At 40.1% G+C, this 15,179-nt stretch overlaps 1 protein-coding gene across 1 annotated transcript; it reads right to left on the reverse strand.

Moving 5' to 3' along the window:
* Positions 1-3,416: 3,416 nt before the first annotated feature.
* Positions 3,417-12,055, reverse strand: LOC138747492 (serotonin N-acetyltransferase-like). Its single transcript, XM_069906758.1, has 3 exons — positions 11,866-12,055; positions 10,932-11,086; positions 3,417-3,785 (listed from the first exon to the last, which is right to left on the reverse strand). The coding sequence occupies exons 1-3, from the start codon at positions 12,023-12,025 to the stop codon at positions 3,480-3,482; spliced, it is 621 nt and encodes a 206-aa protein (XP_069762859.1). The 5' UTR covers positions 12,026-12,055; the 3' UTR covers positions 3,417-3,479.
* Between the last annotated feature and the right edge of the window lie 3,124 nt (positions 12,056-15,179).

A 15,179-nucleotide genomic window follows, 5' to 3' on the forward strand; every position in this document is an offset into this window, starting at 1 on the left:
CATTGTCGTTGCACTTGCCGACGCCATGCTTGCCCAGGATTCCTGGCCAGGTTTCTGAGTCTTTGCCGACACGAGCGTTGAAGTCGCCCAGGATGACAACCTTGTCGGCTGTAGGGGTACGTTGGATGAGGTTGCGCAGGTTGGTACGTTATAATACATTGCAAACTTATCAATTTGAGCATTTAATTAATCAATCTAAGCAGCGTTATTACGAGTTGGGTGAGAGAGCCCATAAGGTACTTGCATGGCAGTTAAAGATGGAACAGGCTTCACAGATTATTAATGCTGTTAAAAAGAATTCAATATTTACCTATAAACTTCAGGAAATTAATGACCAGTTTTATTCATTTTATCAAAAATTATATACTTCTGAGGGGAAACAGGATAATGGTGTTATTGAATCTTATTTATCTAAATTAACATTACCAGCATTAAAGGAGGAGAATGTTGTGGAATTGGAATCTCCGTTTACAGAATTTGAGATTAAGGAAGCTATACAGGAGATGCCAAATTGTAAGTCACCGGGGGACGATGGATTTTCTGTGGAATTTTACAAATTTTAATGAAAATTTATCCTCTGTGTTTGAGGATGTATTACAACAAGTAACTGAGCTGCAGGAATCTTGCTCCATTGCTTTAATTACTGTAATTCTGAAAAAAGATCGAGATCCGTTGCAAGCGTCTTCATATAGACCTATTTCTCTACTGAATGTAGACTATAAAATTATAGCAAAAGTGTTAGCAAATCGACTTGCTAAATATTTACCTAAATTGATACATATTGACCAAACAGGTTTTATTAATATTAGAAACGTATCAGATAATATTCTTTGATTGATTACTTTGGTCAATGCATATCGACAGCAGCCCAACCATCCAATGGTGGTTGTGCTTGATGTGGAAAAAGCCTTTGACAAGGTTGAATGGGAATTTTTATTTAAGGTGTTGGAGAAGTTTAAATTTGGCCCTTTTTTTTCTTGGTTGAGTTAAAGCTTTATATACAAACCCGATTAACAGGGTGGTGACAAATGGTTAAGTTTCATTACCGTTCAAAGTGATGCGTTCGACTAGACAAGGGTGTCCATTGTCGCCAGCCTTGTTTGCATTGGCTATTGAACTATAAGCTCAAACAATAAGACAGAATGAACAGATAAGAGGGATGAGAGTTATGGATGAAGAATATAAGATTAACTTAATTGCAGATGATGTTTTGATATATTTGACAGTCCCAGAACAATCATTGCCACATCTGGAGGAATGTTAATTGCAATATGGAACATTATCTGGATATAAGGTTAATTGGAATAAGAGTGAAATTTTGCCAGTTGGAGAAGGAGATTATTCAGAATATAAAGATATTATAAAATTGAAATGGTCTGATAAAATTAAATATTTAGGAATAATTGTAAATGCTGATTATTAATCTTTATATAAGTTAAATTATGTTCCTTCACTAAAAAGATTAAAGCAAATTTAATTAAATGGAAAGATCTCCCATTAACTTTGATTAGTCGAGTAAATTGTATTAAGATGAATATTTTTCCTCAAATTCAATATTTATTTCAATCAATACAGTGTCTTCTTTTAAAGGGATTTTTTCAGGATTTAAATAAAGCTGTGAGATAATTTTTATGGAAATGTAAATTATCGCGGGTAGCATTATATAAACTTACTTGGAAGTATGCGTTAGGTGGGCTTCAATTACCTCATTTTCAAAATTATTATGAAGCAGCCCAGTTGAAATTTATTAGTAGATTGATGGATTTGGACCAACCCCCAAGTTGGGCAAAAGTTGAGATGGCTTGCATTTCTGAAATTGAGGTGCATCAATTTATATCGATGGAATATAAATTTATTGCAGGAATATAATATGCTGATATTAAAGCATTTATTAAAGGTGTGGACTAAAAGAAATAAGATTTTAGGATCAAAATGTAAATTGTCAATTTTAACCCAATTATATAATAATCAACTTATTTCTTTTTCAATATTTAAGAATTATTTAAAGAGTTGGGATTTTAAGGGTATAAAGACATTGCAGGAATGTTTTGATATTTCTGAAAATTTTTTGTTTGTTTATTATCAACTTCGAGCTTTGGTGAAAGACATGTATGGTAGAGAAATGACTTTACCTGTATTGACAGAATTTGAATCTTTGATTTCTTCTATTCCAAAAAAGGGATATATTTCTGTTATGTATCAAGCGTTACAAGACAATATTGAATAAACCGGAATGGGAGAAGTCTAAGCTTAAGTGGGAAAATGATTTAGCTTTTGTTTTTCCTGAAGATTATTGGCCAGATATGTGCTACAATAGTGTAACTAAATTGACAAATGTACAGTATGGAATGTTAATTATAATTTTTTACATCAGTTATATTTAACTCCAGAGAAATTGAAAAAATATGATTTTAGTAACTCGGATTCTTGTTTTAGATGTGTATGTAGTGGTATTTTTCTACATTCTGTTTGGTCTTGTGTTTATGTAACCATTTTGGGAAGAAATTAGGTTAATTTTGGAAAAACTATATAACATTAGGTTACCATTAGATCCATCTTTTTTTAATGGGTTACATGGTTTCTTTAAAGGGATTAGGGCTGGATAAGTTTCAAATTGCATTTGAATGTTTAGTACTGTCTGTAGCTCGAAAATGTGTAGCAAGTACATGGAAAGATAACACAGTGATTAATATAATGTGATGGCATAATGAATTGAAAGTTTGTATTGTTATGGAAAAAATTACATATAATTTGCATGATAATAATTATTTTTTCATCAATAAGTATTTGGAGTATATGCATTTAGATGTACTTTGATGTATTATATTTTTCCTTAGCTCTCCTTAAGAGAGCTGGCTGATGGGGTGGGAGGGGTATAATTTTTTTTCTCTTTGTGTTTATATTTATTTATATATATATATATATATATTTATACATTTATTTATTTATATTTATATATTTATATATATATATATATATTTATATATATATTTATAGGATTGTATATTTTTCTATTAATGATTTTCTTAAATAAATTTCTTAAATAAATAAAGTTTTCATAAAAAATTAAGAACAATAAATGCACACTGGTTGCAATACCAGATGATGCAATGTTTAATGTATAAAACCCTGAACCAATTTATTCACCCAGTTTGATGGGTCACAACAATATTTAAAATTGGTTGGCCAAGGATGTATGTAAATTTACACTATATTCTTTTTAAAGTCAATACTATTTTTATGGACGACACAGCCAGTGCCCTGTAAGGCAGATACAACTTTATAATTTGGGGAAGGAACAAATATTTCAGAGAGAAAATTTTATTTCATTGAAATCTTTGCATTTTTAATACATCTAAAATAAACTGGATACCGACTGTTGAAACATCACAGTGTGAAGTTTAATTTGAACACGGATAGTAGCATGGAGAAAATCAAGACTTTTAAAGTAACATCAATCTCACTCAACATGACTGAACTCAGAAACCACTGTTTCTTCGCAAGTAAGCACCACCTCCAAGAACATATTCCATTTCCATAAATGTGAGGGAGCCCACGGTGATACAAGAAGGTCCAATCTTTGTAAAGCCTGCTTTCTGGTAGAAAGTAACCAAGAAGTCTTCACACATGAGGACAGCTCTTTTAACCATGGGAAGACAACGTAGATATTGCAGGTATCTCCATAAAATTATTGAACCTTTGCCTTGCTGGCGACATCTGTGGTGAACAGCCAGCACGTGGATATGGACGGTGGAACCTCCTGGAACATGAATTGTCATGGCATCCTGCATGTAATGAAACACAAACAGTAATTTCTACAATGACAACCAACCAGAAGCATGCACAAACATCGGATTTCTGGATGCTGACACTGTATTGTGGAGGGTCTTGGTTGTCACATGACAGCACTGACAACTACCTGGACAGAAGACATACAACCTGACAATCAAGGTTTGGCCCTGCCCTACCCATTACTGAACACCTGACCATTGGCCCCTTTAACTACCTTGGGTCATTGGCCTTTGTAATTGACTAGACTTGCTGGTGCCAAGCCATTGTACCCATGTAAATTACCTGGGATTGGGCAATTGGCCACTGTAATCGATCAGACATTGCTGTCACTAACCCCGTAAATGACCTGGGCTGGACCCCTCCCCAGCCCTCCAGCACTATAAAGGGTGCCACAAGTGCTCGGTTCTTTCTCTGCCATCTTCGAAGGACCACCTTATTTCACTCCAGGCCAAGTACCATGGAACAGCGCTGGAGAAATCGATGGTGAGATATGCATTGTTTAAGGGTTCGGATAGTTTTATTGTCCTGAGAAATATACTGCACTGAGTCAAGGGGTGCCAGGCATTGTATTGTTTTTTTCTTGATTTTATGTACCAAGATCATTGTGTGTGTGTGTGTGTTTTTTATCCCTGTTGCGATTTTTCCCACACTTATTTATACTAAATTATGCATGATTTTCCGATGCTTGTCTTCTGTAAATTTTGCACATGTGTTTTATTCCCATTACGATTTTTCCACATGCTTCTTCTATTAATAAAATTTACCAGTAGACTGTGCTCAAAGTCCATGTTTTTGAGACCCATCAAATCTGTCTTCTCAGACACAACAGACACATCTAATGTCACAAGAAAACCCAGTGCTTTTGCAATGGACACTATTTTTCATGTGGAAAGAAGTGTAGAAAGTATTTTGTTTATCAGTCTGAAAGTCAAATTACAAAATCTAGAGGATGGCATTGTTTCTGAACCAGGTGATCCACTGAATGAAAGGTATGAGCCTCATACCCCAGAAATCCCGGGAAACATGAATTCCTGATGGTAATGTGGCCATCAATGGAAGGTTGGAAGCAAAGATTAGCTAGCTTAGCAGGATGAAGGAGAGAAATAAAAATGGAACAGAAACATGTCAACAAAGTGCACCTGTGCCCTCTGTGAGTCCATGCATTCTCTCAGTTGGAGGACTGTTAAAATTGCTCAACTTTGTGACATTAGAAATGTACAGTCAAAAAGCAACACACAGAATCCTCAACCATCCCCTCCCACCCCCCATGGTTCAAGTTTCCAAAAACTCAACTGTCAGTGTTTTAAACATGAAATGCTTCAATCATGATCTTTTAATGTTGAAGGACATCCAGAGTCAAAATTAAATAGCTAGTGGTATGAACCCTTCATACACAAGTTAGCCATTTGGTCAGTCAAGTCCACTCTGCCATTCTATCATGAGCCAATCAATTCTCTCACTACCCTGCCTTCTCCCCATAACCATTGACCCCTGACTATTCTGACACCTAGCAATCTCTGTCTAAAATATAACAAATGACCTGGTCTCCACAGCTGCCCATGGCAGCAAATTCCAGAGGCGTGCCACTCTCTGGCGAAAGAAATTCCTCCTTATCTCTGTTTTAAATGGGCCCCTAAAGTTGTGTCCTCTTGTCCTTTATCATGGAAAACAATTTTGCCACATTTACTCAGTCCAGGCCTTCTCACATTTGAAATACAGTCAAGAGACACCTTCACTCCTCATATTCTAATCCCATAATTCTTGTAAATCTTTTCTTTCTAATGCCAGCACATCATTCCTTAAATAAGGAACCCAAAACTGTACCCCATACTCCAAGTGTGGCCTCACCAGTGCCTTTGTAAAGCCTCAACATCACATCCCTGCTCTTGCTCTAGATATAAATGTCAACATTACATTCATGTTTTTCACCACTGACTCAACCTTAGGTTAATCTTTAGGCTATCCTACAGGGGATTCCTGGTTCCCTTGTATTTTGAATTTTCTTCCCATCCAAATAATAGTCTGCTCAATTATATCTTCTACCAAAGAGCATGACAATACACGTTCCAACATTGTATTTCATTTGGCCACCTCTTTGCCCATTCTCCCTCTGTAGCCCCTGTGTTTCCTCCACACTACCTGCCCCTCATTCTGGCTATCCATCCCTTGGGTTGATGATGGTTCCTTTCCTTATACCCCTCACCTCAGATAGGAGAAGCATGTTTGTGAATGGATTTTAGGTGAGTAGGGGGTTGCACAGGTCCAGACGCACCCTCACGGCATCCCCTCCTGGATCCAGTGGCATGGTGAGGTCCAAGATAGTTGGGAGAAGTTCTGTAGTATTGAATGGCCAGACCAAACTTCGATGCGATGGATGCCCTTTCCGTGCTTCACAGCGCGTGTTTGCTGGATGGCCCTGTGACTTGCCCCTCTATCTATCTTTCTATCATCTGAAAACTCAACCAAAGTCTAAATCATTAACATAAAAAGAAGTGACCACAGCACTTATCCTTGTGGGACACCACTGGTAACTGGTTGGCTGTCAATCAGCCAATGCTCTACCCATGCATCTATCTTTTCTGCAATTCCATGGGCTCTCAATTTGTAAAGCAGCCTCGTTTGTGACGCCTTGTGAAAGCCTTTTGAAAGTCCAAATTTTAACATGCACTGCATTGTGATAAAAGGCCCATACAGTAACAACAGAACACACACAAAGAACTGCAGAGTGTACAACCAAATTTATTATATTACGCCGCGGAAGTAAGGAACGCAAAGACTAGATGATGTCACCTGTTCTCTGCACTGAACCTTACTCAAAGTACACAGCATTTTGGTAAACCTTGTATGGTTCATTTTTGGCAGTGCATTTTTGACAAGTTGTTAAACAGGTTGTTTTAAAATTGATTATTCCAGTTTCTTATTAGGATCTGTCTTTTTGTTTTTTTCCTTATTAGGAATGTAAATTACTGACGTCAAACAGTTAATCATGTTAACAGTTAATATCCCGTTTAAGTTTTGGTCCTTGCATATTTAAGGTGATATCTTGAGGGCTTGTTTCTAATATGTATCAAACACTTTTGTTTTTGTGTAGCTTTAGTTTCGATGTCATTTTCCAATGCTAAATATTTTTCTGCAGGGTAAATCAAATCTTTAACACCCAAAGCAAAGGAATTTCCTTAACGTTTGACATTCCTGTGTGATATTTCTGCATTCATGTATATGAATGGTAATTGTCTATCTGTAAGACTAACAAATCTTTTATCCACTTGCATAAAGGAATGGCTCCTTTCTGTTTATATTAATGGTAATTGTTAGGCCAACAAATCTTTTATCAGTCAACATAAAGCAATGGCTCCTTTCCTTGATGTGTGACTTTATACATTCTTTTACAGCGTGTCCTTTGTCTCACTTACTTGTGATTTCCTCAAATAATTGCAGTAGATTTGTCAGGGAAGAATTTCTCTGAAGGAATCCATACTGACTTTAGTCTATCTTGTCATCCACAAACTCCATAACCTCATCCTTGACAATTGACTCTAACAACTTCCCAATCACCTGTTAGGCTAACAGGCCTATAATTTCCTTTCTGCTGCCTCTCTTCCTTACTCAATAGTGGAGTAACCTTTGCAATATTCCAATCTTTCAGAATTATGCCAGAATCAACTGATTCTTGGAAGTTCATTCCACGTGCCTCTACAATCTCTGCAGCCACTTTAAGAACCCAAGGGTGCAATCCATCTGGTTTAGGAGACTTATCGATACTTAGATCTTTCAACTTTCTAGGCACCTTGTCTTCAGTGAATGTGACTAAACTCACTTCTCTTCCCTGATACCTTTGAAAGTCTGGTGTACTGCCCACGTCTTCCACTGTGAAGACTAATGCAAAATATTTATTCAGTTCCTCTGCCATCTCCTTGTCCCCCATTATAATTTCTCCAGCATCATTTTCTATCAGTCCTAGCCTCGTTTTTATTCTTAATATACATTTTTAACAAAGCTTTTTGATATTATTTACTGAGCCTCCTCTCAAAGTTTATCTTTTCCTTCCAAATGTATGGTTTTAAAAGCTTCCCAGACCTTAGGTATGTCCTTTGTGCCTTTACTTTGGCTTAAACTTAACTCGTCAGCCACATTCCATTCAAATTTTTTTTTCTGCACTTTCCTTTTTTCTCGTATAAACTCCAATCATCCTGTGCCATTCTTCCAGCCAGTGTGCTACTCCATCAACTTTTCAGTTCCTTTCTGTAGCCCCCTTTATTCCACTGGTAGTCAGACACCTCTTATTTTAGTTGCTCCCTCTCAAATTGCAGAGCAAATTCTATTATGTTATGATCATTGCTTCCAAGGTTCCCTTACCGTCATCTCTCTGATCGACTCTGGTTCGTTACACAATATTTAATCCATAATTGCCATTTTCCTGACCAGCTCAGCTACAAGAAGCCATCTCATGGCCATTCTACAAATTCTGTCTTGGGATCCAGTCCCAATCTGGTTTTCCCCAATCGACATGTATGTTAAAATCCCCCATGTCTACCATAGTATTGCCCTTCTGAGATTTTTCTTCTATTTGCTGTTGTAATTGTTGTCCCTATTCTGGCTACTGTTTGGACGTCCTGTATACAACTGCTAACAGTGTCTTTTTACCCTTGCCATGTCTTAACTCAACTTGCAGTGTTTCTAATAGTTTGATGTTATTTATTACCAACAAGGCCACACAACGCCTCTGCTTACCGGCCTAATCCTTTCGGTACATCGTGCATCCTTGGACATTCACCTCCCAATGACATCCATCCTTTAGCAATGACTCCAAGATGTCAACCTGTCGCTATTCTACAGGGTTATCCACTTTATTTCTTCTGCTGCGTGCATTTAAATACAAAACCTGAAGCCCCGTATTTGTCACTTTTTGTTTTGCTTGTGTCCTTGTTGCATGGCCATTCATCCTCACGGATGCAGTTTTGCCCAATCTGCTTCTAGTTCTGCACCAACCACCTCTTCACTTTGATTCTGACCCTCCTGCCAATGTAGTTTCCACCCCACCCAGCAACAGCATTTGCAAAACTCACAGCTAGTTATTTGAACTCTTAATTATTAGCCTTTTAAATAAATGATATTTTTGATTGTCATCAACAAGATTTGGTGTAAAATCACATTGTTTCATTTTATAATAATTTCTCAAATTTAATCCTCATCTTCCCCCCCCCCCCTCCCATTATTTCTGTTGAATGTTCTGTATTGTTGGTGTTTGGGCAGGTGTTTGAACAGGACAATCTTCAATATAATTAAGTAAATTGAAAAATGGTGGCGAGGAAAATCTGGATGTTTTGCTTTATCCAAGTGAAAAAATTCAACTTGGAAAGGATGACCACAATATGCCTGCTTTTTAATTGGGTCAATTTAGGCAAGTTCAGATCTGGACCTTTGATTTTTCCCAGTCCAGATGAAAGCAGAACTTTTGAAATAGTGAAGTGGTTATTTACTGGAGTAGTCATCCAGAAACCTGGGTTAATGATCCAGAAACAAAATTTCAATTCCAATTTTAGAGCAGATAATTCAATAATCGGGAGTTGGTCTTGGTGAGGGTGGGGCATGGATAGGTTTTCTTGTCGAAAGGATATTAGTTCACCAGCTGGGGGGGGGGGGATTTATGTAAAGGTAAACCCCACCAGGTGCAGAAAACAAGGAAATCTTTCCCATCGCTGATTCCAAGATACCCATTTAACAAGTCATTTCAGGCCTAGTCTTGCAGGCTTCACTGTCAGCTCATCACACATACATGTTCAAAGAAAACATACACTCTACTTTGCAAGTTTATAATCTTCAAAAAATGAAGATGGAGGAAAAATAATTTTGTTTTGGAAAAGCTACTGCAATTAATAAGGTGAATATGCCATTTCTGGCAAGTTCTCTACAACTGGTTATCGTGGAAGCTCCAACTTCCAGTGCGGAAGAATAAGATGTGCAGGGTAAACTATAATGCTGTTTCATGTGGCTTACTCAAACTGATTAGAAAAGAGCGAAGCTTGATTTCAGGTGTAAATTTCTACAGGGGCTCAACTAGAAATGAAAAAGGAGAGAAGATGTAGCCTAGTTTTATGAGTAAAGGATATTTTGTAGTCTTGTTATTTTAAGTGAACATAATGCAAAATGGTGTGATTTCCACCCCCCCCACCCCCAAAAAAAACTAGGGCCAAGATTTAAAAAACGTGTCAGAAACACAAATTCTCACAAATGAGTCTCTTTAAGATCGGTGACACGACAAGCTTTATTCGCAAGTCTGCAGAGTTGGACTCAACCGGCTTCTCGCCAAGTCGAGCCCCGATACATACAGTGCGTTGTTTTTTTATACAATTTGCTTGTCCTTCGGCATCTCCATTACACTGCTTTAATTGATTAGTTTTTGCAGAATCATCCTGATTACTGTTAGTCACCACACCACGATCATTCATGACCTCTGCTCACACCAAATCCTGTTTTTCACTCTTTATCAATCTTTGGCTCCTGCATGTCTCTCTGTAGTTAAATCTGTTGCAAGTCTGTTGTAACATTTTCCAGCTAAACTCTAGTGGTTCGCCCCCTTTTATGACTAATCATCACATTTTAACTTAAACCCTTTTTAACCCAAATTCTCTATCTATAACAAAACGAACTTAGTTTTGGTCCATACTTGGAACTAAAATTAAAGTAAAAAGAGCTCGAAAATGCAAACTAAAAATTAGCGAACCCCCCAATTGTCGCAAATCCGAAACAACACGGCAGGGTCCGCCAGCAATTCATGGGGCGGGGGAGAAGAGAGATGTTTGGTGCATCTTGTTCCTGGACCTCCCCTCTCGGAAAAGCCTGAGCTCCCGCAACTTTGCATTTGCTCACTTGCACCAAACGGATGAATTTCACAGCCCCTTAACCCCATCCAGTTCCCGCATTTCCACCCCCATTCTATGCTAATATCAGACCTACAGATTCACTCTTTCCCAGATGACAACCGGTCGTTATATTTTTAAGTCTTTCCCTCTCTTTCTCCAAGTTTGAATAGTTCTAACATTTTTCGCTTGGATACATTAAAAAAACAAACAAACAATATTGGTCAACATTTAGTACAGAGGTATATTCTTATTTTTTTTAAAATGCGCCCATCTGACCTGCGAGAGTTTGTCCTTGTTCCATCCCGAACCAATGACAAAGGCTACGAGCCTCCCCTCTTCGAACCAGCCCAACGAGAGCTCGGGGCACAGTTCCAGGAAGTGTCTCACTCCGTCCATGTGCAAAGGGCACTCTCCAGAGACAGAAATGAAGGCTGAAGGGTCAGAGAACAGAAATGCCTTTAGATTTTTCACTAGAAGTATTATAAAATGCAGCATTTTTTTTCGCATACACGTTCTCTCAGAGTTCTTTCTTTGGCTTGGCTTCGCGGACGAAGATTTATGGAGGGGGTAAAAAGTCCACGTCAGCTGCAGGCTCGTTTGTGGCTGACAAGTCCGATGCGGGACAGGCAGACATGATTGCAGCGGTTGCAGGGGAAAATTGGTTGGTTGGGGTTGGGTGTTGGGTTTTTCCTCCTTTGCCTTTTGTCAGTGAGGTGGGCTCTGCGGTCTTCTTCAAAGGAGGTTGCTGCCTGCCAAACTGTGAGGCGCCAAGATGCACGGTTTGAGGCGTTATCAGCCCACTGGCGGTGGACAATGTGGCAGGCACCAAGAGATTTCTTTAGGCAGTCCTTGTACCTTTTCTTTGGTGCACCTCTGTCAAGGTGGCCAGTGGAGAGCTCGCCATAGCCCTTCAGCCCACCTTTCCCCACTGTAATCTCATCTGCCTGCATTAGCATCTTCTCCTCGCCTCCCTCCCCCTGCAAGAGGGCCACCTGCATCCCTAGACACCGGGTTATCACTAGGAATAAATGGTGAAACCTGGACTCATGATCCCTCCACAGACGCTGCCACTCTTTGCTAAAACCAGCATATCGGGTATAATTTTACATGCATTATTGGGAAGGGCTGCAGTCGGCTGCTTTGAAGGATGAAGGTGGCGGGGAGGGGGGACAAGTTGCCTGCCTGGCACTGGGCGCGCCTGCTTGCCCACCTTCCCTCTCGATCTCGAACACGCTCAGCGCATCCTTCAGGCTGAGGTTGCGGAACTCGCTGGCCGGCAGCGTGTGGCGTCTCCGGCCGCCAGGGCTCGAAGCCTCCGTGTACCTCAGGGCGAAGGGCTTGAGGAAAGGGGAAGCGCTGCCTGGGGCCATCTCTGTCCGCAGGGCAGCGCGGCTGGCCCGGAGCTGGCTGGCCGGCGGGCAACGGTGCCTGTGGTCCCGTCGGTGCCCGCACTCTTTGCCCGTCCGCTGCAGAACCCTTTCTCGGACCAGCAAGCGCTAATCCCCGCATACAAGTCATTCATAATAGGCTTAAAAATCTCAGTGAGAGACGCCTGTCTGACGGAAGCGATTTAAACCTGCACACTGTTGCAATAAACTCCTTTCCCCAGCACCTTTCGCTGACCTATTGGGTGAAGGGCATGAAAGCTTTAATTCCCAGTTGGTTATGCATCTTGGCGCTATCAAGAACACTGTTGGACCAGTCGAGTTTCTCCAACATTGTGCTTTCACTCTCAGTGAAATTAATTAAACTTGCGTCAGCATTTATTGTCTGCACATTCATGTGAACCACCTTCCAACAATCCATGCAGGAAAGGTCCAAGTTAAGGCAGAGTCTGTGGCGGGGAAGAGTGGTCGTTCCGCGGGGAAGAAGCTGCCCTTGCCCCGCTGCTCGGCACAAGGGCTGGAAATGGAACAATGTCAAATATAGCCAGTCTGCAATTTTACCCAAGGTCGCTTCTGTCTGCGTAAATGGTTCAGTTCCAACTTGTTTTGCCCTTCTCCGAAACTTTCGGCACGAGAATGGCTTGGGTGGGAGTTGTCCTGGCCCATGTCGGATGCCCAGACTTCTTGCCAGGGATGGCAGTATTTTAATATAACTTGTGTGTTTGTGTCTAGTCATTTGACTCCAGTATATTTGTGCAATGATGTGCATGTGTAAATAAAGTCTATTCCTCCCTCCCCCCCCAAAGATGGGGCTGTGCGCCCTCACGATGCGGGACCCCCCGAAGCCATGTGAGATGTGGGGGCGAGGACATCAGCGGAGCTGGGAGCGTGATGGCGTGCACGATGAAGGACGGGGACCAGCATCGCTTTGACGATCAGACAGACCAGTCCTGAGATTAGTGGCGTGGCTGAGAACTGAACAAGATCATGAGCGTTGAAAGGACGGGGAAATATTCCCAGGTGCAGTTCGTGCAACAATGGGGTGGGGACTGGCCTCACAACATGTGCCTGCCTGACTGGGTTTCAGGGTGCCAGCGCTCCGTCAAAAAACAAGGATCATCGATTGAGATAAGGATACATATCCAATGTTTCGGGGTCCAGCCCTTTATCAAGGTACCTTAATGAAGGGTTAGTGTGAAACGTTAGTTATATATCTTTATCTTCGCTACACTGTTTGACCTGCTGAGTTTCTCTAACACTGTCTTCACTTCAACCATATTGCCAGCAGACTTCAGTACACACACACACACACCTACCTACCTACCTACCTAGGCCAGACTGCAAGTTGAGGGAATGAATGACAGGTACTCTCAGCTGCCCCTGGACTCCAAAGTTCATGAATGAGGACATCACAGTCCGTTAAATCTCACGAGATTTAAACAGAGATTATGTCTCTGTGTTACTTGGGAGGCTTCTTAAATAACTTCCAGAGGCAAGATTCAAATAACAAAAGAAACTTTACTTACTGATGTCTTTAACCATCTCAGGAAACTGTTCACACAGTGGTGCACTACAGTGAGAAGGGTGTATTCTTACACAGTTACAAAATAGTTCACATTATGCTGACTATATAACATTCCTCCTTCTCAAGATAAAGAAACATTTCACTTTCTTTCCAGTGCAACTTAAGTAACTGAATTTGTATACTAGTTGATTTACATGACTATTTTAAAAGAGATAGACAGGATGGTAAGGGAGGTGGAGTTGCACTCTTAATCAAAGATGAGCTCCAGGCAGTAGTGAGGGATGATATAAGATCTAAAGAGCATAATGTTGAATCCATTTGGGTAGAGATAAAGAATTACAAAGGGAAAAAATTATTGGTGGGTGTACAATAGTTTAGTGGCACAGGAAATAAATAGAGAGATAAGTGAGGCATGTAATAATGATACGGCAGTAGTCATGGGGGACTTTAACTTCCACATAGATTGGGAAAATCAGTTTGGTCGTGGGAGTCTGGAAGAGGACTTCATAGAATGCATCTGCGATAGCTTTCTTGAGCAGCATGTTAAGGAACCCACAAGAGAAAATGCTCTCCTGGATCTAGTGTTGTGCAATGAGATAGGTAGAGTAAATGATGTAATAGTCAGAGACCATCTGGGAAATAGCGATCATAGCATGATTGAATTTCTCATTCAGATGGAAGGGGAAATAGTTCGATCTAAAACTAATATATTATGCTTAAACAGGGGTGACTACCATAGGATGAGGGAGGAATGGGGCAGAGTGGACTGGGAGCACAGACTAATTGATGAAATAATTGCGGAACAGTGGAAGATTTTCAAAGAAATATTTTGTAATGCTCAACAAAAATATATTCTGGTCAGGAAAAAGGGAGGGAAAAATCAACCGTGGTTAACAAAGGAAATAAAGGAGAGTATAAAATTGAAGGCGCAGGTGTACAAAGCTGCAAAGAGCAGTGGGAAACTGGAAGATTGGGAAAACTTTAAGAGACAACAAGGGGTTACAAAGCGGGTAGTAAGAAATGGGAAAAAAGGTTATGAAAGTAAATTGGCACAAAATACAAAAACAGAAAGCAAAAAATTTTATAAATATATAAAACAGAAGAGGGTGGCCAGAGTTAACATAGGACCATTGGAGGATGAGAAAGGAAAACTGGTAACAAAAAATGAGGAAATGGCCGAGGCATTAAACAAATATTTTGTGTCAGTCTTCATGGTGGAAGACACGTCCAGCATGACCAAGTGTGGAGTTAAGGATGCGAATGTTGGGGAGGGCCTTGATAAAATAGTTGTTACAAAGGAAGTAGTGATGGAGAAACTAATGGGACTAAAGCCAGACAAATCACCTGGTCCTGATGATATGCATCCAAGGGTTCTGAAGGAAATGGCAGAAGTTATAGTTGATGCATTGGTGGTCATATACCAAAATTCCTTGGATTCTGGGCAGGTCCCGGCAGACTGGAAGACATCAAATGTCACACCACATTTTAAGAAGGGATGTAGGCAGAAGATTGAAAATTATCAGCCAATTAGCTTGATGGCTGTAGTTGGAAAAATGCTTGAAGCCGTCATTAAAGATGAAATAGTGAAACTTTTGGAACGTAAGGGTTCAATCA

Source organism: Narcine bancroftii, chromosome 12, assembly GCF_036971445.1.
Source record: "Narcine bancroftii isolate sNarBan1 chromosome 12, sNarBan1.hap1, whole genome shotgun sequence".
Classification (NCBI taxonomy): Eukaryota; Metazoa; Chordata; class Chondrichthyes; order Torpediniformes; family Narcinidae; genus Narcine; species Narcine bancroftii.

Coding starts and splice junctions, on each gene's coding strand:
- LOC138747492 (XM_069906758.1), bottom strand. CDS start 12,025: ATGGCCCCAGGCAGCGCTTCCCCTTTCCTCAAGCCCTTCGCCCTGAGG. Junction 11,087..11,865: donor GTTCGAGATCGAGAGGGAAG/GTGGGCAAGCAG, acceptor CTGACCCTTCAG/CCTTCATTTCTGTCTCTGGA. Junction 3,786..10,931: donor ACAAGGACAAACTCTCGCAG/GTCAGATGGGCG, acceptor CATTACATGCAG/GATGCCATGACAATTCATGT.